The sequence below is a fragment of the Salminus brasiliensis genome, chromosome 3, assembly GCF_030463535.1.
Source record: "Salminus brasiliensis chromosome 3, fSalBra1.hap2, whole genome shotgun sequence".
In the NCBI taxonomy this organism is placed as follows: domain Eukaryota; kingdom Metazoa; phylum Chordata; class Actinopteri; order Characiformes; family Bryconidae; genus Salminus; species Salminus brasiliensis.
Window position 1 is genome coordinate 34161310 of NC_132880.1, and position 26421 is coordinate 34187730.

At 41.6% G+C, this 26421-nt stretch overlaps 1 protein-coding gene across 11 annotated transcripts in view; it reads right to left on the minus strand.

Annotated features, from left to right (window-relative positions):
* Positions 1-26421, minus strand: part of adgrb2 (adhesion G protein-coupled receptor B2) — a 362907-nt gene that overhangs the window by 105194 nt on the left and 231292 nt on the right. For all 11 annotated transcript variants that reach the window (XM_072675953.1, XM_072675952.1, XM_072675949.1 and 8 more), the window contains one exon: positions 24103-24146. In XM_072675953.1, coding sequence (XP_072532054.1) covers positions 24103-24146 — 44 coding nt within the window. The remainder of the gene's footprint in view (positions 1-24102; positions 24147-26421) is intronic.

Here is a 26421-nt window from a genome sequence, read left to right on the forward strand (position 1 = left end):
GATCACAGCCTCAGGTGAAAGGCTCCCGGGGATATCAATCAATAGCTGAGCAAGCGAGTGAAACCAGAAGGTTAAAGAAAAGGTTTGTGAAATGGACTGTTTGGCAGGAAGCGCCAGTACTCTGCAGTTCTCCCTTCAGAACCTGGAGTGAGAACAACACTGGCAGTAAATTAGTCAGAATTGCAAGGCTAAGAGATGGTGGAAAGCTGTTACTGAGGAGTTCAGCCAGCAACCATCATTTGGAGATGTTGCTTCATTTTCTTTCCACAATAAAATGTTTGCATTCAACGGTGTGGATCATTTTTTTTCACTTGTCCACTAGTAGCACTGTTGATACACAAACACATACACAGGTGCACGAAGAAGAATTGCTAAAACAGTGCTGGGAGACTATGTTAAAGAAAATTCTGTTATGAACTTTATGGTGTATATTAAGGTGTAGGTTAAGGTTAGGTTAAGATTAGGTGTAGGTGTAGATTAAGGTGTAGGTTAAGGTTAGGTTAAGATTAGGTGTATGTGTACATTAAGGTGTAGGCTAAGACTATGTTTAAGTTTAGATTAAAGTGTACATTAAGGTGTATGTTAAGATTAGTTTGGGTGTAGATTTAGATAATAAAATTACATTTCACAGTTTTTAAGTTGTCAATTCTCAGTTGTGAGTCGTATTTGAGAGGCATCAAGGAGCTTTTTCATAAAGTGATGAAAAACACAGAAGCACACAGAAACCCCCACGTCCACAGGCTGTTCTGTTTTCTAGAGACCAACATGTACATGCAGCACACCAACCACTCTGCTACACCAACAACTACAGGGAGAGTTAACGAGGCTCTGAAAATGTCAAATTCTTTAATCTTTAGAAGTCTTATTATTGCCATTTTGCTAAATAATTTTATATAACCATATAATTGCATAGTTGCATAATGAATTACATTTACATCCATTTTACATTCTGTATTGCTATTGAAATCTGTGTGCTGGTTTTACAGAACTGTTTTTGGAACAGTAACCTGCTGGGAAAGCACATAACCCACCGTTATGCAAGGATTTTTTATGTACACACTGCAGACACATTCATGGTACAGCGTATGCGATGTCCAATCACCCATCAGGCCAGTTGGGAACACAAATGACATCAGTTTCAGAGGTCAGACTCTAGGCGGTAGAGGTCAAGAATTGCTGCATGATTCAGAGCCTGCATACATTCACATGATAAGTTGAGCAGTTAGTGGGCTCTTCTGAGAATGCTGGGATACTAGGCAGTGCTAATGAAAGGAAGAAAAAAAAAAATCAACCTTAGAACATACGCTCACACACCCCCACACACACAGAAAATGCCATGAAATGCCAAGGCAGTCATTTTTCACACTTGTGTATGCAAGGCCAACTCCACTATTCAATTAGCCCAAGCTGTGATAGGCGTAATGAAGCAGGCCTGTCCTTTACCGCTGCGTCCTCTGCACAAAGCGCCCTGCGAGGGCCACAGACACTGTGATTAAATGACCAGATCAGTGTCAGCAGGAGCCCAACTCTGAAGCCCTCCATTTGTTTTGTTTAAAGCTGTCTGATGGGTGGTAGCTGGATTACGGATTGAACTAAATTGACTTCATCTCCTTCTTTGTACGTCTAAACAATGCCTTTACTGTGATATTCATGAAGAGAAGGGTCCCTGCACAGAGAGAAGCACAATATTAGATTAGAGATCAGCCTGCGATGGATTAAGCTGAGGATCATCTTGAAATGGAGGAGGAGTACAGGGAGGTTGCAATAAGGCGGACGCACACTTGAATGGATCACTTGGCGGCAGAATACAACAGTTAATCTATGATCGATCTGTTAACTCTTATTAATCTAAGAGTTGTCTTATTTCACCAATTATTTATTTAATCTGTACTATAGGAGCTGTGAACTAGATATTGTCAGGATCTAAACCTACGTACGATGAGGTGCAGCCCAAAATGTGCATTGACATGGCCATAACATGCACTGGTAATGGGTTTGACATTGCTTGTACATTGCATGTTCAGGCTGGAGCTAATGATGCAGTCTCAATCAGTTGTGCACAAGAATGCAGCGGATCCATCATCAAGTATTTCTAAAGCATAAACTACTACAACTTCCAACAAAAAGAAAGTTATAATTAGATCTGCTAAATGGAATTTAGTATAGCGCACTGGGTGAAGTGTTCAATAACATTTGTCAGATTTGAGGTGGTAGCGGAAAGGATGGCATCACACCCCTTCCTTGACCTACTGATCAAACAGCTGAGCACACAGCATAGCAAGGACAAGTACAGGAGATTGTTTGGACCAAGCATGATCACTCTGTACAACACTTCTGTGCTGAGACATTATTGTGCACTGAACCACCAACAGGGCAGACTCTGTTGTGCACTACTATACTTCTCACATTCACTCTGCACTGCATTTATCCATTGTACATCAACCTATATATCAATCTATCTACACTTCTGAAATCAAGAGTATTAAAAAACAATGTATCCTGCTTTTGTTAGAGTAACTGTCTCTATTGTCCAATGAAGGCTTTCTGCTAGATTGTGGAGCATTTCTGTAAGGAATTTGATTACATTCAGCAACAAGAGTGTGTTATTGAATGCAGGATATTGTATGATCTTTCCAAAAGTACAGGATGGAGCACCATCATTCCAGAGACACAGTTCCACTATTCCACAGCTCAATGCTGGGGGGCTTTATACCCCTCTAACCTGGCATTAGGCATTGTGTAGATAATCTTTATCTACTTTAGAGTGTCCTATTCTAGTGGCAACACGTGTGAGCCCATTGTAGGCACTTTTGACGGTGGACAGAGCCACTGGTTGTTGCTACTCAGCCTTGCTGTTTTGCAGATGCTCCAACCCAGTTGCTTGGCTGTAACAAGTTGGCATTGGTTAAAGTCACTCAAATCTTCACACGTGACCATAGTTCTGATGCTGTTTAACATAACTCTTAGACCTTGACGTGCTGCAGTTACTTAATGTTGTTATCAATGTATGCTGTATCAGCTGACAGATTCTATATGAAACCGTGATCACTCAAAGAATCATTGGGATACTTAAATGCTTCCTCATATGCAAAGAAAACCTCTTGTAGTTGCATCTAAGGTTCCATATTGTATGAAAAAGGGTTCCACTGTTGTTACCAGAAGACTCTAATGCAGCGTCACCTTTCTTTAGACAATCACCAGCCACCACCTTTGGTTAAAAGAACTCTAATTACATGTGTTTCTTGTTGCTTTCAGAAGTGAAGTCATATCTCTCCATCCTTCCTCCCCACCACCAACAGTTTGGTCCCGATGGTTGCTCGGGGGTGGGCTCTGTCCCCTGCCTCCAAGTTTGGCAGGATCTGTGAGAGTCCCGATGGTGTAAGACCTGAGCTGACGACAGGGCCTACGCTAAAGACGATCAACAGTTTTAACTTGCTAACATTGTTCCCCTCTCATTATTTGTCAAGATTAAATCCATGATTTACTGCCCTCATGTCTCCAGAGTCTTCTAGTAGAACTTTTGTTCATCATAAGTAAAGGTTTGTTCATGTATAGGTGTTCTACATCAATGTGCCAGACATCTTAGTAACTATTATGACCAGCTCCCTAATCTGTAACAGTTAACATCACCTTTGGAAGCCATAACTTTAATAAGCTGAGCAGAATTTGTAACCACCTGCATCTTTACTAACACCAATTCTACTTGCTCATAATGGGTATTAACAGAATATTAATGTCCATTTTCCTTCTAATTAATATGGGAAATACATTAAACACACACAGATAAGACTATGCATGCCTATACACTTGAAGTAGAAGGTTCAGTACATCTGGCCCTTAGTTTAAAATAGTGCTGGGAGTAAGAGTGGGCTGAAAAGGGAGTTTGAGCACAAAAGAACATGGATCAAGGATGAAAGAAGCACACAAAAGTGAGATGATGAGTGTGAAGGATCTCAGAAAGCAGGATGAGTAAGTGCCATTCACCAGAGGAATATCAATAAGCACTTGCTGGATATGTCTCACAATAGACAAAATGGCAACCCAAGGTTGTGTGATGGTTATACTGAAAGAGGATGAGGGAGCCAAATGGAGGGCAGATACTGAGGAACACCCTCAAGTACCCGAGCCTGGCAGCAGTGACTTAGCCGAGGAGTTAAGTCTGAGGATAAATCTTGGGATGACACAAATCAGCCCAGGGACTTTAGCACGCTACCTATAAAAACTCAGAAACACATCAAGCTGGAAATAAAGCTTGCCCATGTGTCACACTGACCTATATAGCTAATGCTGCTCCAGCACACTGGGCTGGAGCACACAGGCGTTCGGTTTTAACATCAGTGCCACCCGCTCGAGTCTGGCCGCTTGAGCCAGCGTTCCTCACAGGAGCCATTAGCTCACCTTAAAGTCAGATAATAGGAAGTCTTCTGTCGAGCCTGGTAGATCAGAAGCGTGCTTCTTCTTTCGCTACCTCCCAGCTTGGGCTTCTGAGAAAATGGCTAAGCTTCTGGACTGCTGTGTTTTCAATGGAAGAAGGCGTGGCCAGGGCTCGTCATTGGCCCCTCACCTTTGCTTTCCTGGCGCTAAGACATCTAATCTTCTTTAGAGAGATTAGCTTCCTTCTTGGTGCACAGAGAACAACACTGCCAGAGAGGTTAGCATCTTGATCGACCCATGGCATGTGCAACCATCACTGTGGCTTCCCGTACACATGTACACCTTCCCGTCCACATGGAACGGAGGTCTTCTGCTAACAGTGACAATGGCTAAACAGAACGTGCCAGCAGGGGATAGAATGGCCTGAAGTTGACTAGATCTTCACCAGGAAGAGGAAGCAGGAAAGTGGGCCAGGAACCAATACGTAAAACAGATAAAGCAACAGTGTGCCTACTCATTGTTAAACAAACCACATGATCACACAAATCCAAATGCTAATACAGCTTTCGTGTAGATTCCCCTGCCAAGTGATTCCCCGGTGTGGGGATATAATACAGGCGGTAATGTTCACTCTTGCCGTGGCTGCTCTGCTTGGACAGGTGTAAGCTAATCTAACGCAAGAGACAAGGATACATTTATCATGCATAAGCAAGTACAGGCTAATACAGATGCCACTGCAAGAGCTCCTAGGGGGAAATCCTTGTTAAGAGGAACAGTAGATTGCACGATGCAGCACAACTCCCATGAGAACCCTGGAACAAAACAACCTGTGTGAAGACGTGTTTGTTTACTACCTCTCCATTTCTCTTTCATCTTCTACCGCCTTTTTAAAGCCTGTGATGCACACTTGAAAACACATGGACTAAATAATGTCTCTCCCTGAAATCTCTCTCTCTCTCTCTCTATTTTGTCTATATCTCTTTTTCTCTAAAATAGGTAAGAAGAGAGTCTGTACTCACCACAGTGGCGTAACTCCAAACACCCACAGTAAAGATGTTATGTGAGCCGGTAAGCGCTCTCTGAGTTCCAGCAGCTTCTGACACACTAACACTGTCCCCTATCCTGAGAGCCCCACCCCCCCATGTGTACACACTTCCGCCATCCACACACACTCCCGCCGGAGGAGGCAGACCCTTACTTCCACACCAGGGCACTTCAACACTAAATTTAGAGATGCTACATGGTGACATTTGACATTTGATACAAATACAAACTTGCAAACAGGCAAGCCACATGGACGGGTTACTATGGTGAAAAGAGCCAATCAACTGTGAACAAAAGGTCATGAGAGTGAAAGTAAAGAGCTGGACTCCCAGCAAGTGCAGGGCTGAAATCCCAGCAAGTGAAATGACATTAAATCTATTTAATATTTTATTTAATCAAATCTTTCTCATTTTGAGATTGATGTAAGCTTTCCCTAAATGAGATATAATCGTGCTTTTGCTGTAAAGTTACAAGGGGATGTTAGAGATTGACTGAGCACGACACAAGCTCAATAAGAAAAGTGAATAAAGGCCTAAAGAAGTAGTGGTCTCTGTGTGGTTTTCAAATGAGATAATAGCACATGAGCGAGCTCTCACAGCGAGATGGATTCTGCATCATCCCAATTCAGCTCATTTTAACCATAAGACGCTTAGGGATTAGAGTCTCGCTTTATTACAGAGAGAGGGTCATCTGGGGTGCACATTCACCAAACCAAAAGAAAAAGGCGAGAGCCTTCTCTCCCATTGTGCGCTGCTCTTTCCTTGTGTTGCTGCCGTATCTGAAGCCACCCTTACTGCTGATCTCCTACGCTTCTCAACCCTGACCTATTACTTCATGTCTCGTGGCTTTGTCTGAAAAAATAAATAGGAATACGAAGGGATAAAATGTGACATTCTTCACTGTAATTAAAGGGAGTGAGACCACACTGGATAGCTTTACAATTGTTTGGCTCAAGACATGACGGTTATGCAGTAAAGCTTAAAAATTTGTAATAATTAAAGATGCCACAGAATGGAAAATAATGAATAATAAGAGCATGGTACATAGCAGGTATTGTTAACCTTGTTTCCTTCAAAAGGAAAACTTGCATAAGTACAACAGAGCTGTAAAATGTGCCAGTTCAAGCCCTCCACAATTCACATCCACTCAGTTCACTAGCAAAAGCCTTTTGAGGCTAAATCCAACAACTACTTTAAGAGAATATGGAAGCGAGGCCTAAAAGGCTAAAAGCTAACGTTGGCTGATGGGCGAAGCATCACTCAGAGAAGGGCTAGCCAGAGGATGTGCCACAGCGGGTATCTGTTAGCTCTTTTCAACATAACGAACTCTGGATCTTTAAAAATGGTTCCGTTCAGAATTCCTAGAAACATAGTGCTATTCAGCGAACCGACCCGTGTTTGCAGCAGTTTTGATCAGAGGATAAGGATAAGTCATCAAAGGAGGGTGTTACACAACCATGTTCCAAGTTGGTTAAAAAGGGCTATGTGTGACGGCCGGTAGAAGAGCTGTGCGGGTTGGCCAAGGAAGAGAAAGTAATAGCCAGGTGCTAGGCTAAAAGCTAACCCTACAAGACCTCTACTAGAGTCTCAACTGGGACACCAAGCAACCTGGACACCAAGAGGACCCAGAGAGGACAACAACGAGTGGATCACTATTTTTTCAGCCAAGACATCTTCTTGCACTACAAGTTTATTTAATATTACTTGTTTATTTAATATTACAAATCAAAGCAGATTAAAGATGTGTGTGTGTGTGTGTGTGTGTGTGTGTGTGTGATGATTTATGTCTGCAGTTTGCATAATGTTTTAATGGTTGTACTAAAATTTCATTACTTGTTAGCTACATTAGCCAAATTAGCTCCCGTAAAAACCTAAAGTAGCAAACGTCACACAACATACATCCCACACACAGCTAGTTCCCCAAATCCCGGCATGCTTGCAGACGGTGTGCAGTGAAAGCAGCTTAGTAGTGCGTCTGGTGGGGGAGTGTGTGAGCCCTCTGTGTCCATGCAGGAGGGTGTGTATGGGGGGAGGCTTGGAGTGCTGTCTGATGGAAATCGGTGAAGGGGATTAGGAGCCGGTTTAAGGCAGCCATCCTAGAGGGAGAAGCCCACTCAGGATTGTGCCAGAGCACAGTCCGTTTTTTTTACACACACAGATGTACATACGCATACCCCCCTACTCCAGCCTCACTCTTGGTAGGGGGCCGGCCCCATTGAACAACTCAGAATTCTAGGTCATCTGAGCTGCTAGTGGCAAGGTCGAGACACTGCCCACTCTGGGTTAAAAATCAGGGGCAGAAAAATCCATGTTAAAGAGCATGATGAGTGTGAACGTGGCGAGGCCTGCAGTGAATTATGGGTTGAGGCAGCAATGTGGCCCATTACAAATATTTTACATAAATTTTATAAATTCTAAAATATAATAATCTAACGAGATTTTTTTAGTATGTAGTGAAGCTATACCAGAAACCTTTGTGCAAACGGCATTTCCCACTTGCATTGAGTAGTGAAGTAATCTTAAATAGACTTGTTTCTACCATTTCTGTTACGTAAAAAAACAGACAAAGTATGTTCCATAGCTCAAAAAACTGTACTGATAGTTTTTTTTATATCTATTTTTATAGATAACAGCAGAGATTATATGGAAACTATAATAAGAATTCCACATCAATATCACTGTGTTTTACATGGTCTTGTTGTACTAGCATTAGCTGGTGGCTATTCCATTACATAAACCTTAAATATTTGTTTATACCAGAACCTACATGCAGGGGTAGTGTGAGATGGCTCACTGAGTCGGTGGCTCACTGATGTCTACTAAGAGGAAATTGTATAAATTTTACTTTTAGATGAACTATTCCTATCAGCACAGTGGTGGGTGAAACAGGCTCATGGATTCATCTGGATGTCTACAAAGCCATATTCTCAGAGAAACCAGGAGTAAATATTGGTACAGAGTTGTTGTGGTATGGTGCATAGCATGCTGGCACAAGGTTCACTGCATAGCTCCAGCAAAACTAAACAAAATGTTTACAGCCAAAGGAAGCAGTTTCAAAATGCCAAGCCAGACATGCTGTCTGGAAACACTGCCAATGCTCAGGAATAGCAAAAGAAACTATGCTACACACTTGATAATCATAAGCGTCACTAAACAACTGTCATGGCCTGCATTGCTCTTCACACAAGACAGACAACTGTAAATTGCATTTTTACAGAGGCAGACTCGAAGTGTGGGGCTATTTCCTACATGTCCAAATTGTTAAAACTGGAGTTTTTAACTGCTTTACTCTCCCCCATACAGAAGAGGTAGGATTTCCAAAGGCAGATGGCATAGGCATATGGGCAGTTAAAACACTGAACTGTAAACAAAAAGCCACGACGGCCTAGCATGTTGAAATAGCCCTCACAGAAGGCTGTTTTTATTTATTGAATAAACACCCACAGGGGGCGGGGCCGACTGCAAAGATCTGTCTGCCAATTCCTAGCATAATCCCCAAATAAGAGACCACACAGACACACACACTTGGTACAACCCAGGCATGTGCTAATTCATATGCATAAGCACAAACACACACACATGCATTTTTAGCAAATATTGGTACAAAGTCTTCTGCAAACTTTTATTCTTACTGTATTTTCAAGCAGGAAACCTTAAATCTGGTGACATTTCCAGTAAGTAGACACACTGCGGTACGTCTACACACTTTGAAAGTCACAGTCAGAGGTCATTATTAGTCACGTCACAAATAATAAATGAGGCAGCTCTATGGGTCCTATATATTTCCAGGCTATATGGCCATTTTCACTCTTGTACTTTTACTCAGGTATGTCAACTGGAAAGCGTTAATTGTGAACATGAACCGAAGTAAAGATTAAGATTTCACAATTTACACACAATACCTGGCTAATAACCGGGATGGCTCATATGTAAACAGAAGCGGATACTTTGCCAAGAAATCCAGACAGAAATGTGGAATGTTTGTGTGATGCGTATTTTTAAGTGTTTTTGTTCAGTGAGTGGAAACACCACTGGAGCATCACCATATGACTGTGGTAAGCTGATTTCAGTGTATATCGTTCGCTTTTACAACAGTATAGTTCGACAAATCTGTGATAATACCGTGAACCCTGATACCAAAGATCCCATCTCAATCCAAATTCTCAACAGCATCAAAAGGGACCATCATGGCAGGTATGAAACCTGTGTCCCACTAATCCACTGTTTAAAGGGTGCATGTGTACAAATATAAGAATTTCCTTTTCTCCTATTTTCACATTTTGACCTTACAGTTAAATTAGCATATCTGTCCTAACAGTTATTGCGGTTTATAATATTTTCACAAATTTGTTATTTAATATGTAAAGACTGCTTCAATATAGTATTATAGCAATTATTTCTCCATAAGAAAACAATAATTAGTGTCATGATTGATTAGTAACCTAATAAAGCTGCACTATAGGGCTTGTAATCATTTAGGGTTGTCAGAATTATTCAGTTATTTTATTCTATGGTAAATCAACAAAAGCTGTAACTATTTCTGGTAACACGTTACTTAAATGGTCTATATTAGATAGTCCACATAGATGCTCAACTATCATTCAACTGAATGCCTATTAAATGCAACTGAACCCATAGTTGAATGTAAAGGATTGTCTGTTGAATGTAACTCTATACCTAATCCTAGTTACACCATAACTTTGACCTTAGGTTTAGGGTTAGGGATAGATGTAAAGTTTAGGTTAGGGTTAGGATTTAGGGTTGATTCAAGGGCAAGGTTAAGGTTAGGTTTAGGTGAACGTAAGTTCAATAGACAGTAATTTACATTAACTTAGAGTTCAGTTGCAGGTGAATGTCAGGTGAGCATCTATGAGGCATCTACAATGGACCAACAAGTAAAGTGTTACCCTATTTCTACTTGGGAAGTTGGTGGAGAATTCACCAGGTGCTGGTTTAGTATATTCATGGTTTGCAGTTTCTGTTTTTGACTGCTACTGTTTGCCTCAGTCAGTCCTTTTGCTTTTTTCTGGACATTCAGGGTTAATTTTGCAGCTGCTGGTCTCTGTGTGATGGTTCTCATTTGAATTCTTTGTTGAACAGCACAAGCCTCCTTCTGACTTCATGCATACTGACTTCAAAGGCTTTATCATGGAAGTAGAGGGTTGCAGACTAGTGAAGGCAACTCAGCCTGACTTTCATACATCATTTAATGTCATTTGCTTCTCTCCGCATGCTCACCTGAGCACAGCAACCCCCATTATTTCAACATTAGAAGGATTTTTTCCTTTATTGTTCCAACACTTCAGAAGGTCACTGTATGAACTCATAGATACAGTGTCTCTCTGTAGCACGAGGGAAGAGTTTGAAAGAGAGAGAGTGTGAGAGAGAGAGAGAGAGAGAGAGAGAGAGAGAGAGTAATATGTTTTACTTCTTCTGAAACTCTAGCTCTAGCGAGTTAACATGTCAGTGTGTTACAGTTAAATGGAGATGATTAAATGGCCAGTACACCTCTCTTCTCACACATCTGCAGGTTCTCACATGTCGTCCTGTGCTTTCTACATAAGAAATCTTTCTGGTCATGGTGCGGGTCAACACCACTGCTTAATTATAAATCTACAAAGTTTCCATAAATCACTTAAAAACCACTCAAACAGATATTAAGGCTTGCTGAGCAATTACCAAAGAGGCAGTGGAAGTGCTGTAATGTGCTTTGCTCTTCAGGGGGAAATCTCAGCGCCATTATCACCACGCTCACACCTTGCACCCGTGAGCTCGCTAACATTGGTAAGGCACTCTCTCTAGGGGGGTGGGGAAAGAAGAGAAAATGGCTTCAGTCTTACCATATCCTTATTCTCACTTTCTCACAGTTTCTCTCACTTTCTGTTTCTCTCACTTTCTTTTAATTTCTCTCACTCTTTTAATCTCAGTTTCTTTCACTTGTTTTTTCTGTTTATCTCAGTTTTTCTCACTCGTTTTCTGTTTATCTCAGTTTCCCTCACTCCCTTTATCTTACTTTCCCTCACTCCATGTTTATCTCAGTTTCTCTCACTCGTTTTCTGTTTATCTCAGTTTCTCTCACTCGTTTTCTGTTTTTCTCAGTTTCTCTCACACTCTGTTTATCTCAGTTTCTCTCACTCTTTTCAGTTTTTTCAGTATCTCTCACTCTTTTCAGTTTATCTCAGTTTCTCTCACTCGTTTTCTGTTTATCTCAGTTTCTCTCACTCCTTTTATCTCCCTTTTATCACCTTTTATCTCTCTTTTATCTCACTTTTATCTCACTTTCCCTCACTCCATGTTTCTCAGTCACTCAGTTTCTCTCACTCGTTTTCTGTTTATCTCAGTTTCTCTCACTCCTTTTATCTCCCTTTTATCACCTTTTATCTCTCTTTTATCTCACTTTTATCTCACTTTCCCTCACTCCATGTTTCTCAGTCACTCAGTTTCTCTCACTCGTTTTCTGTTTATCTCAGTTTCTCTCACTCCATGTTATTCTCAGTTTCTCTCACACTCTGTTTATCTCAGTTTCTCTCACTCTGTTCATCTCTGTTTCTGTCACTCTGTTTATCTCAGTTTCTCTTACTTTTTTCAGTTTATCTCAGTATCTCTCACTCTTTTCAGTTTATCTCAGTATCTCTCACTCCCTTTATCTCATTTTACCTCACTCACTTATCTCAGTTTCTCTCACTTTCTGATTCTTTCTCTGGGTTTCTCTCGCTCTGATTCTATTTCTCTGTTGCAGATTTGATTTCTCTATCTCTCTTACTCTGTTTCTCCGTTTGTGGTGTAAAGTAATGCACGTAATCCATTGTGAGAAAGATGAGAAGTGGACTGAAATGCGGTGTACTCTGTGTGATGCTGCAGGGGAGAAGTGTAGTTGAGGTGTGCTGCTCGAGTCATGCTGGTCTGGTTTTGAAATTGGAGAAGGATGTTTGTATGTTAATTGACAGTATAAAACTATCACAGCTTAAAAAATATTTGCTGATACTACCAGAGGGCCCTTTGGAGTTGCCAAACCCCAGGGCCCTGGGCCTGTTCCAGAGAAATTCTACTTCTCTAAACCAATCCTAAACTTTCAGTTCAGAGATGCAGCTTGGCAGGGTTAAGTTTGGGGGTGGTATTAGCCCAGACCCAGGTTGGTAAATGGGTCTTTGGCATGTAAGGAGTCTACTGTGCATAAGCAACAGAGGAGTGTCTTACTTAACCTTTTTTCCATCAACATAGTGTTGTAATATATCCCCTTTTACTCACTGAAATCTTCCCTTAGAGTAGTAAGTGCATATGCTTGTCCACACTGACCACAATAAAATTAATCAGTATATAGATTATTGTACTTTTTTCCTTTCTAAAAAAAACAAAACAAATAAAAATATACAGTTTCTTTTGGATACTAAAACAAAGTTTATAGCAGCACTAAGAAATCATGCTGTCAAAATAGAGAACAGTAGATTAAAATGCATTAGCAGTCATTTGTTTTAGTTTCTGCATTAAAGGGTTATAATGTACATAAGCTTAAAACACTCTCTGTTCCTCTTTCCACTCCTAAGCAGTGTTCTCCTCTCTGGGTCAATCTTCTTCTCTCTGTCATGTCAGCGGCTAAAAGCCTCTCCTCTTAGATGAGCTTACACAAAGACAACATCATCATGGCTGCTCGCTTCATCCTCCACAGTGAGCAAACAGCTGATGGGGCTTTGTCTGGCATCTCTTAAGCGGCGTGTGTGAACCCCCACGCTCACTGGCTCGTTTGAAGCGATAAAAGCTGTGTCCTTTTCACACAGAACTGCCAACTACTCTCCAGCACAGAGAAAAGGGCACAGCATCCCACAACCTGCTGACAATTAACAGCCTAGACAGAGAGAGAGAGAGAGAGAGAGAGACAGAGGAAAGAGAGACATAGTAGAGGCTTAGCCAGCCTTATTTCCCCGGTAAATGATTGATAATCATACATCTGGCTGAGACTTAAATAGTGTATCACAGACAAGACACGTACCTCTGTGCTGTCTACACACTCCCTACAGAATCCTCCTATTATGATGAGGAGTACCTAAACAACTTCCAGAGATTAGCCAGTGGCAGGTGCTGGGAAATTTGCTGCTATGTGGAGATTTTAATGAACAAACAGGAAGTGAAGCTGATTATGTCGACCCACACAGCAAACAAACATGTTTCTCACACTTATCCTCAAAATAAAAATAAAAAATAAACTCAATAGGAATCCCAGGTCATGCTGCTCGCCGTTGTTGATGTTGGTCCGAACAGGCATCCGTAAGCTGCTGTGTCAGAGTTAGGTAGCTGTGCTTTCCTCTGAGCATGCTGGTTACCTAGCGATGCTGCATCAGCAGCAATTCGAAAAGAGGCAGTGGCTGACTGCACTTGTGTCTGAGGACACGTGCTAGTCTTCACCCTCCTAGTGTTGGGAGCATTCCTTGTGATAGGAAACACACATGTAAACCGCAGAAAGGGAAAAAATACCAAGCTCAAATAATACACACTGTCAGAAAGGAAACAAACTAACACCTGCAGAGAGCAATTAGGTCTATTTCTACTGCTGACCCAGACTCCTATCATTCTAGCACTAGAAAGAGCTGAGCAAAGAGAAGTCCTCTCATGCAGCTCACTAACAAATGCCATTCACACTGTTCTATATCAGAATCAGTCTGGAATAAATACAATTAGAGCCAGCCAAGTTATAGCACTTTAAAAATATACAGACATGAGGGCAGAGCCAACTGCAGGGATGTCTGGCTTCAAAATAATAGCACACAATTGCAGACCGCCAGAGCACACAGACTGATATATAGTATGGAACCTTAAAGTAAGGCTGTTAGTACAGCCTGGCTGAAGAACCAGGTTATTATAAGAAACCACTGCTTCTAAATGAATATAGACTGATACTACTGTTTGTTTTTAGTTTATTTATCATCATTAATAAGTGGCATCAATTAAGGTCTAACTCCAACTTCAACTAACTCCAAAACATTCAGTCCTTTGCTTAGATCTTAAGGCCTGCTCATGATATCTCTGATGGTTTCCACCCATCTTGTTGCTGACCGTTCTCTAGCTCTACCTTTGAACCTCAACAGTTTTAAATTTAGATGTCTTTTCCAGGGAAGTGGGCCATTTCACAATGCCAAAAATAAGAGCTTCAGTCTGGTTATCTAGGCTTGGAGGGCGTAGTGAGGCTTGATTGGGTTATGGGTTCTTTTGTTTGTTTTTGGTTGCTGTCCATGGTACTTAAAACTTGCCGCTAGTCAAAGGCATCAATACTTTTACTCTGTCACCCTTTCTTCCAGCTTTCATATTTATAAAGGCCCACATAAATGACCACAGTTTAAATATTTTCTTGTAGAGAAAACCTATTACAGTTGAAGATCTTTTAAAGCTCCTTTGTTGTTTTTCTGCTGAATGCCAATGTGTAGGGGTGAAGATTTGGCCAGAGAAGTGGGGGTAGAAGGTAGGTAAAAGTTGCCCACCACTTCTGTATCATTACCATCAGCACAAAGTAGTGATCTCTCCCGTTGTCATAACATTTCTTTTCCTCATATTCAGGTAAAGTCCCATCTTTTCTTTCTGTTCTTCAGCATTCCTTCTAAGGGCCTTCAAACCATTCTGATTCTGCACTATGAATATCACACCATGTCCAAAGATATTGATGCTTCTTTCAACAATCTTGAATCCTCAACTGTCTTCCATCCTCCAGTTCTACTTCTCTTACTACATTTTTAACATTCTGGCTGAGCAGGTATGATAATAGCACAACATCTTATCCAGTCTGTTTGTCCTTTTTCTGTCTGACTGTGGCTTGTGGATCAGTGTAGAGGTTCATCATTACAGCAATGAGATGCTCTGGTATGTCTATTTTCCTGAAGACATTCCATAATTCTAGGTGACCATAATTAGTAGTAGTAGTAGTAGTTCTGACCAGAGAAGGATGAGTCAATCCCTATGTGAGCCTTGGTTCCTCCTCAAAGCTCTGCCTTTCTTGAGTGCATATCTGGCAGTGTTTCGTCCAGTGTTAGACTCTAGTCCGGCAGTGGTAGCAGACCTTGCGCTAAAGACTTCAATCATTGATACTACAATTAGGATATAATGCATATGCCTCTCCCCACATCTGGACATGCCCTGTGCCATGATATATTTGAAGTCACCTGACCAGGCCAAAACTACATTAAAACATGCTTACTTTAAAGTGCACTCTATCGAATTGAAGTGAACTGAACTGAAGACTTCTCTCATCACTTCTCTCTGTCTCTCTCTCTGGTGAAGAAGTGATACAGCACTAATGGAGGATGAAGTAGGAGGAGCAGAGGAAGCTGTTGCAGGGGGAGGTGACATTAAGATGAAAGAAGGCATGCAGAGCACCATCTCACTTCAAACAAAGGTCAGCCAAAAAAAGCTAAATGATGTGCAGCCGAGGTGAGGTCACTCAGAACAGCAAAGAGCAGAGGATAATTAACGCAGTTCGGAGAAACAACACAGTCTGACAGATGCAAGTGCATCAGCGAAACCTGTGTGTGTGGGTGTGTATGTGTGACTAAATAAAACAACTGCCCACTATTGACCTTTTACATTTGCGAATTTCAGGATTATGCACTTCTTCCTTACCTTCAACAAGCAAAGTAAACCCACTCAAAGAGCATAGTGAGGTGTGGATCAGTGCGAACCATGCCAAACAGTGGTTGGCGTAACATAGTGGGTAACAACCACCAATCACCTAACCAGTGGCAGATTGCCTGGCTGGGCAAGGGCATTAATACTATACCACTGACATAGACAAAGACATGAACCATTTGTGTTGGACACATTGGATGGATTTTGACTCACTGCCGTGCAAAAAACACACCCATACACACTAGTGAGCAAACACACACAGTGACATAGAGAGCAGACGTGCCAAGAGCTGTGGACGGCCACTGTTGCGACACCTGGGGAGCAGAGAGGGTTAAGGGCCTTGTTCAAGGGTCAAATAGTGGCAGACTGATGAACCTGGGTATTGAATGCACAATCCTGTCATCAATAGTCCAGTGATTTGCATAGGAGTGTCAGCTTAATGCTATAAATGTAAATAGTAGTTCAGGGCTCACTTGTAGACCCTAGTCCGAAGATACTGCTGCACACAGGATGAGCAATCAGTAGGAATCTGGGGCAATTTAAATAGATGTAAGCTTTACTGTGGTGCATTTTTGATGTTTTGATTTCTCTTAGTTAGTTCTCCTGTATGGATTGTATTAGCATGGAATTATTCATTAGTAGTTACTTGGCAAAATTTTGATCTATGAGCTTTGTGAATTGCAGTTTTATTATTTAAAAAAAAATACAAAAGCTCCTCTTCATTATCTCCCCCTGCAGCGCTGTTAGTGGTGCCATTTCTCCCCTGAATGAGACAAACCACACAGCTACCTCGCTGGCATACATCACTGTATTTCCCACCAACATGGTATTTTTTCTGGTTTAAGGGTGTGTTGCCAAGTTTGATTGAATTAAAACCAACCCTGGTGTGGCTGCTCTGCTCTGTGCCTGCTCTGAGTGGTTCAGTAGAACAAAAGAGAACGCTGCCATTTGAACCCTGGTGCGCACCAAACAAACTGACCGAGATCTCCTGAGTAGGTTTTGTGTCGGTTCGTTTGGAATGTGAACACAACATGGATCAAAGCAGACTAAACAAACCAAACACAGCATGGGCTGTTATATACTCTCAGCAGACCTGCTTGTGTATGGACAAAACATGAATTTCAGACGATGTTTTGACAAATGAACATGTTTTGATCATCCCTCCATAAACTCTGACTTGGTCATTGATTTTAGTTGAGGCTGTGGCACGTTCACCAGCAATTTAATGTGGCCACACACATCCATTATATTAATGAACCCACTCACAACTGTGTGTTACACTTACTCTGCCTCACATTGTGGGCAAACCATGGTAACGTGCATCTTGTCATGGCAGACTGATTAAAAATATTAAGCCATAAGAGACAATGGCACCACTGACAATGGCGATCGTGTACTATTAAACCAGAGTTGTTTAAACACTAAGCTGGAAACTGCTCTTTCCTGCACAGTAGAAACCAGAAACAAAGGGAACAGACCCAAGTGTTTACAAGTAAAGGAATTTTGGGATTGCATACGTAACTAGGTACCTTGGCATAGTTGAGTAATGAAAGTGTTTTACATGGAAGTGACATACTGAGACCTTCAAAACTCAAAGTCAAACAGAACTGTAAAATGGGCCAATTTCAAAACATCAAAACTATTACGTAACAACGTTGACTCATTTTTATTTACAACCCACAAACTTGCACACACCCAGGCCACTTGCAAAAGCCTTTAGAGGCTAAATGCAATGACTACTTTGAGAGAATTTTGAAGCAGAAATAAAATAAATGGCTAAAAACTAGGAGAAGCGAGAAAGAGTGCAGCTGCTGTTATCCACTTGGTGAAGCAGAGTTTTTTATTATCCCCCTATAAAAGGAAAAACAGCATGTTTTATTTTGAGCCAAAATAACAGAATTTTTAATAGGCACCTAAAATCACATCTGGACATTTCTTACCCCAACCAAGCACCGATACGTACTATTTATACATCAAAGAACAAACTACAATACTGCACAAATGCATTCTATGGCACCTTTAAGCTGAACGGGTAATCAGAGCAGATGACAACTGACCCGTGAAACTAGGAGGCTCTATATACTCCCCTATATTTCTGTCTCATTCACATTTACTCTCAAAAGAAAATAATTACATGTCGTTTTTTATACATTTACACATAAAACAGTCATTACACCATTATCCAATGCCCTGACTATTTTTTATCAATCATTCCATTTACATTAACTAATGGTTAGAAAACACAGATTTTCTCTTTCAGGCCTCATTCAAAATTAGGTCATTCTGTCATATAACGTATGATTTTTTTGGTACGTCATCTCCTTTATCAGGTGGCTAATGCAATCCCAGTTGCCCATTGATTTAAAGATCAAAGCGTCCACACAGGAATTATTAAATTGCTGCACTATTGAACGCAGGCCTGATCCTTCATATTATCTGGCTATTATGAAGACATATCCACCCGTTACGTTCATGAACGCAGCCTTTGCTCAGACCATGCTGCAGCATGAACCGCCCTGAGCACCGGTGGAATGGCTGCACAGCACCATTTCAGATGAAAACAATATTTTTCATAGCAGCGCTCAATATGCCCCTCTGCACACAAGCAGCCTCACAAAGCTTTACTCAAAACAAATTAGCTCTGAACAAACGCAGCCTGGACTGGCTCAGATAGCGTCCATTTAGCTATCCCTATCCACCCACAGTAGCTGCATGACTGCACGGCTGTGGAAGCATTACCAAAATCAGTGCGCTAATACATTGGTACAGAGCACCCATTATGACATTGTGATCAAATGCAATTTATCATCCAGCGCCAAATGGTTTACTTTGTGGAGTACTTTTTCATGTTTTTCATGGGCATGATTACAGTGGTCCCTCTGTGGTTTGGGCCCCACTGTGGCTTTGAAGAGCCCATAATCTGTTATTTTCTTGTAATTTATTTATTTCCTGAAGTTCACTTACAACATTTGCATTGTTGTATGAACTAAAATATTTTTCCAATTCGTCTTTATTCATTAGAATTCAACAGCCTGTTTTAGTTACTGGGTATTAAGACTGAATTGTATCTGTTCTGATTGCCTTCTGTATTCACTGTAATGTGAATGGGCCGACTAAATGGCCATAGGCTGAATGGGTAGTCATATTTAAATGCATCCCTGGTTGTGACATCATACACATAATTTAAGCTTAATTTTAAATCTTTAACAACATTTTCATGTATGTGAAAATATACATATAAAATATGATGATGTCGGCCCTTTAAATGTTTGCAAGATGTTTGTGATATATGGTGTCTTCTCAATCTTCTCCTTCTTCCTCCCCATAGCCTACCACCTCCAACTTCAGAGGATACTATCTTTAGTGTCTTCCTTCTTCTCATGCTCTATCAACAATAACAATGTGCAGCACCTACACCTACCCACCTACCTACACTGACCATCCTCATCCCCCGACTGACTTTCCGAGCGGACCAGGTGAAGAAAGGGCTCTGGAAACTCCTGAACAAGGCTGCAGCACCAGATGGCATCAGGCTCAGAGCCCAGAAACTGTGTGCTGGCTGGAATCTTGCATCACACCTTCCATCACAAACCTGAGCTGCAGCCTGAAAAAGGTCTCAGTTATGTAAAAGGCGTCACGTGTGGTTCCCTCGACAGAGTGACCTACAGTCTTAAATGCCATCCTTTAAAGACATCTAAAGTCTTAACGGTGGCTCTGACATCACATATAATGAAGTCACTAGAGCATCAGAACATCCATAAGCCCCCTGTAGTTGGCCTACCAGGATGATGTTGGAGTTAATGATGAACAGCTGAACAGAACACATACCCATGTGAACAGCACATGCAGCACTGTAAGGATTATGGTTCTCTACTTCTCCAGTGCATCATCCAACCTAAGCTGTTGGGGGATATGCTTCAAGTGATGCAAGTGTATAAACCTATTATCTAATTAATAAAAGACTGAAAGGCAGACCACAGCTTGTGAGGCTACAGGGTTGTGTGTCAGATGTGGACATCCTCAGGACAAGGAGGTCAATGTGTGCACCTCTGACTTTACATACAACACTGGTTGGTGTTATCCACAGACATAGTAGATACGCCACTGTGGGATTTATTAGAGGTTGACAGCAGGGTGCATACAGGACCCTGGACTGCTGTAAAAGGCACCAACTGCAACATCAACAAAACCAGGGAGATGTTGGTGGACATCAAGAGGTCCAAGCTCCCTCCACCCTCTTGTCTGTTTTTAGATGAGGTGCAAGTGTAAAAGGCACTGTATAAATCTCTAGTGCTATCTGTCTACATAAAAAGGTGTCTAACAGAGCGGACATCTAACATAGCACCATAGCACTCAAATCATGTCTGGTGTACCGCAGTACATGATGTTTGTGGAGTAAGTGTTTGTCCAAGAGTCTTAATTAAATCATAATCTGTAAATCTGTATGCATTGACAAGTCAGGCAGGCAGATCCATGCGGACATACTGGCTCATGCCGTATCTCTGCTTCCATCGGAAGCGCCTGCATGCAGCGAGCGCTGTCGGAGAGTCAGAGAGACTAGTCACCATGAGACCACATCGACTAGTTCCCATAAATAAATGAACGTCAGCTGGCAGAGAGCGAGTGTGCTTGGAATAATCCGATTCAGAGGAATAACAAGGCTGCACTATTATGCCATTATTATGCAGAGGCAAAGTACAATAACTACATGGAACTGGCAGTGATTAGAGGCTTCACTATTGTGAGTCTGCTGGAAGAAACAATAACACACACACACATATATATAGAGAGAGAGATCCTCAGAGAGATTATCTTCATTATCTTAAAAAGCTGTTATCAGGGGAACTGTTTAAAGAACTGGTAATTGCATGAGGAAAAAAAATAACAATGGGAGGTACATGTGGAAGGCGAATGCCCTGTGCAAAATGAGACGGTGTGCAATGTTTCTCATAATGTCCTGAATAAAGATATATATATATACCCTGTCTCCTAGTACAAGACTATGGTGGGCAAATTGTTGTTAATATCTAGCTGTATGGATGTTCCCATGTTTAGGGGTACATCAGGGATAAAAAGCTGCCTGTTTTTAATCACACTGCCACATTCATCACTGGCTGATCTGGAATGTAATTTGGCAGGAGAGGTAATGGGGTTTTGTGTTAATCGACTTTGCGCGTCTGCAGATAGGGGAGGTTTTCTGCCTCAGTAATTAGCGCCTGCTCTTCTCCTGCTTAGCCAGGTCCGCCTGTTGCTGTGCTGCACGGCCGGTGTGTATTAATGATGTGAACGCTGTGCTGTGTCAGCAGGGAGTTGCTCCAGAGGAAATACCAGAGCAGCCGTATGTGTGTGTGTGTGTGTGTGTGTGTGTGTGTGTCTGGAGCACAGATGAGAATTCACCGCTCCACAGGTAGCGCACACAGGTAGCTGCGCATACTCCCTCTCTACACACTCTCTCTCCTCTCTCCATCTCCTTCGCTTCATGAGCTACAATCAGTAGAGGCACAGATGCTTTAAACACACAGGGGAGCACACAAACACGACACACACACTTTCACACAAACAAGGCGCACAAATTCTTGTTCCGCGCTAAAAATAGAGTCATAATAATGAATGACTTTTTCTTTTTCCTGAAAATCTCCATAAGGCTACATGGTACCTACGTGAGCCTGACATGACAACTGACAGGCTTCCAATGTTATTTTATATTTCTCATGAAAGCTGCCCTTCAGAAAAGTGTTACCAGATTTTGTAAGAAGGCTTTTCACAACTTTGTCTTTGGTTCAGGATGTTTCGACACTCAATCCGTGTTCAGGTGCACACTCAAAGCGCATCAGTCATCAGGCAAAAATCAGGGGTTTTCGAAGAAGACCCTAGTCCAGTTCTTTTATAGAGCTCCACACCAAAATAGTATGGGTAGACTTTATGGGTAAGATGAATATTGTAAGCAGGGTATTTCAATCTCTTGTGCAGCAACGATGAGCCTTGGGAGTTCTTGGAGTGAAGGAGAGGTTAAACGCTTTCTGGAAATATGGGCCGACAGCTACATAAAGGAGCGGGTGGAGAGAACACACACAAATATTGCCAAACTGCCGGTAAAATGTCCAATGTGAAGATAAGTCAACGAGGATTCCAGTGAATCACTGGCCAGTGCTGCCTTAAAGTGAAAAAAGCCCTTTTAGCGAGCAAGATTTGGGCACCCGAGCTACAGCAATGTGCCAAAGTTGGAGACCATTATTTAGTTATTTATTTTCCAGTCAAAATGGCTGTTACATACACTGTATGTCCAAATGTTTGTGGACACCCCTTCTAATGAATGCATCTTTAGGTTGCACCTATTGCTGACACAGCTTGTCTAGTCCCTGTAGAAAAGTACTGCCAAACGAAGTGGACTCTCTGGAGCAAATAATCATGAATCTACTGGCACTGTGTTTAATGCCGGGTATGGGCTAGAGGGGTTAAGCTGTGGAGTAGTGGAACTGTGCTCTCTGTAATAATGGGGCTTCATCCAGTACGTTTGAGATGAATTGGGTGGTGATCATCCCACATTCTGACCTCACACTCTTGCTGCTAAATGCAATCAAATCCTCACAGCAATGCTCCAAAATGTAGTAGAATGCCATTCCTGGACAGTAAAGACAGTTACCCCAAAAAAGCAGGATAAACTGATGTTTTTAATTTCCTTGATTTAAGAAGAAACAAAACAAGCAGGTGTCCCAATACTTTAGTTCATACATATCTGAAGCAATTGAATACATTGATTATGGTGGTGTCCTCAGATTTATGGACTGACTACCCCACATCAATGATATGAATGATGAACCTCTTTGAATTTTGGAGTTGTAATAAGTCTAAAGGATGTGCACTGAAATATCTGATATCATATTTTGCTGATGATTGTTTTCTGATATTTAAAACAATCTTGTACTTGATAGCCATTTTGAGTGAAAATTAAATAAATACTTTGTGGGTTTTTTTTCGTTCACACAGCAGCCACATTAAAAAGAACATAAACTTAAACATTCTTGGCATTTTGGGATATGTGATAGGGACAGGAAGCTACATCGATTAAGCAGTCTAATAACAGTATTCCCTTTACCCCAACTGTAATTGATCAGCCCACACATGTTTGGAATCCCTTTTTTTGCATTAGGGCTACCAGGCTAATGGAGCTCTCAGGTACTGGAAGCTTATGAGCATCAATTAGCATAGTGCATATGCCATGCCATACACTTGCCTCAATCCATGTTAAATAACCTCTTATGGTTACATCTACATAACCACCTTATGTTAGCCTATGGACATAACTATGCAGCTACAACCAGTCAAGTTAGCAATGCTACCGCCTGAATTTTACCCAGTCTTCTAGACAATGGAGGGTCATACAGTGACAGAAACCACATAAGCAAGTCGGTTTAAGATTTTATAACTCATTACATTTTTGAAATTAAGTGCTAACCTTAAAAAGCAAACTTCAGACATCAAACACATCCTGGCTGATCAATTACATTTGGGCTAAGGGTGAACTGTATAAATTGGATTTTCTGCGGAACTATCACTCTAAATGATGTGGCCGTTACTAGCTATAGCTTTACTAAGAACTTCAAAGGACTCAGAGCAAACCTTCACGAGACTCGATATCTGAAAGTGTCCAGAGAAAAACGGCTTTCAAATCAGCAGAGGTATTTCAGCGAGACAACTGTGGCCGAGGAGTCTGACGTGCTTATGGGCGCCTGCACGGCACGATTTCAGCCGCAATATGAGTCAACCTGTCTTGCAAATACACAGCAGTGTGTCACCATCCTATTGTGTGGCTGGAGGAGAGGATGGGATCCGCGTGCACTCTCATTAATTTAATTAACACAGTGTCAGGAACTTCATTACTGCCGCTTCTGTTTGTTAATGAATCTGCAATATTCAAACACTTCCCACCACTTATATAAATATACTGTATGTTTGTGTGTGTGAGTGTGTGTGTCATCCAAATGAAAGAACATAGAGATAAGAATACAAAACCATGTCATGTGAAGAGCTCATACAACAGCAGTGTATGCATGTGCACGTATAGAATTAGACTTACGCGCTGCTTTGGTCCCAGACAACACACTGCGGATCTGACGTGCCCTTTAAAGAGAAAAGACAGACAAAGAAAGAGGTAGGAAGTTAGTGCTGGAGGAGAAAAGCAGGAGGTGTTGGAAGGTAAAAAGAGAATGCAGTCGACAAGGAAAATGTGCATACCATGTGTGTGTGTGTGTGATTATACCGAACAACAGGTTCTTGGGCCCCAACCTCAACTCAACCCTTTCATTTATCGCTCGACGCACATCTCTGTCTAGACTGCTGATGATTCATTACCAAAACTCATTCGCAATTTATTGATTTGCAGGAGTCGAGGCTGATTCCCTCACTTCCAGGCCGGAGTGAGGCCCCTAATCAGGGTTCAGTGGTGCATGGCTGGGTCAATCACCTATTATTGGTTCATCAGCGAATCGACTGGTATAATTGACTAATCTGTCTCAGCTCCACTTCTGCCCATTATCTCTCTCTTTGGAGGGAGAGATGTGTGGGGGCAGCACTTACTGACCCCAATGGGGTCTCCTGACCTGGACAAATGTCTCCTAACTATTTCTTCACGCTTCCTGGATAACAAGACAAGGGCTTCTCCAAAGCACAGAGACTAACCAATCAGACAGCTCTAGCATCATTCAGAAGTCCAACCATTAAACAAACATTTAGCCAGGGGTGTGAAAAGCACAGAGAAACTGTACTTACAAGAATGTTTGGCTACTGTAGCCTGTAATGTTTTACTCAAGATAGACAGAAGGGTTTATTATTAATGGTTTAAAATGACACCATTAACAATTCTTAATCAGGTCATTAGGTCAACACATTAAATCATTAATATCAGATAAACGACCAATTAAAAACAGCAACACTGAACTGCTGCTTTTCAATAGTGATCCAATAGTCATCCATAGTGTTAAACCTCAGATGTTACTGGTTCCCTGTCTTGTTTCATTTTCTCCACCAAGAAGAATGACACTGTGCAGCATCGTCAGATGTTTATTAACAAGTTATACAGTATTTATTTGCCTCTTACAAATCTAGGCTTATTGTTTGCATTTTAAGTTTGAAATCTAATCTTCAGTAACACCTAATATTCAGTAGCTACTATACATGATCCAAAAACTGTGCAACTGGGTGGGTATAAGGCTAAATATGTAAAAGATAGGTAATTATGTCACATGTATGTGTATTTGTATTTTTTATGGAATATTCTGTTATAAAAATGGTCAAAATGTTATACACTATATGAACAAAGGTTTTTGGACACCTGCTCATTCATTGTTACTTCTGAAATTAAGGGTATTCTGCTTTTGTTGAAATAACTGTCCAGTAACTGTCTTTACTGTCCAGGGAAGGTGCTTTACTAGATTTTGGAGAATTGCTGTGAGGATTTGATTTGATAGTAAGATCAGGATGTTGTATGATCACCTCCCCACCTTACAGTGGGATTATGGTGATGTTCTGGTGGGCCACCTCTGGCCTTCAGGCCATACTTTTTGGTCGTGTTCTTAATGAAAATAATGCTTAAGGACACTCTTTACTTTTTTATAATTCTGTTTGAAAGTTGGTCTGGTTATTGTCTGATCACTGCACTAAATTACTAAATAAAAATTAAAAAAGAAAAAAGAAATCAAGCGCCCCCTGGTGGCTGACTTTGGCGTGACCTCTGGCTTAACAAATGGATGACTGAATATTAGCCTCAAAACTTCTAACAAAACAAAACACAGTATAGATATGCATGCAGGCACGTGCACACTTTTCTTCGCTGTGTTATGTGTCCTGACAGCATATGGCCTGGCCTGCACTAATTGCGCAGTGTGTGAGCACTGATGGCACTCTGGTACAGCTTTGCCAGTATGCGTTCAGCAGCACGGAGCCTATTAACACATACAGAGCAGCGACATACGGAGTTTAGCTTCTGATTCGCCTCTCGGATACCAGGAGGACAGAGTTGGCTGTTCAGAAGACAAAGTGAGCAGAATGTAAGATTTTTTTTTTGGGAGGCACATTGTTATGTGATGCTGAAATCACTGAAATCACTTTCACTTAGATCAGCTGTCAGTAACGGACCTGCTGGAGCCTGAGGCCAAAGCATTGACCCGCGCCTGGGCCTAAAACTGACGGATATGGATGAGGCCTGGCTGCTGAGACAGTGAGCCACAGCTGGTGGGGGGCGGCCGCCATGCATCCACCTCCCAGTTTGCCTCTGTGGGTCAGGTCAGAGCAAGGCATGCTGCCTCAGAGCAGCTGTCCACAGCGAGAGGACATGTCCCAGGCCCCCTAAACCAACATCTGTGGCCAGGGTGCATTAATATAGACCCTGGCCGAGATC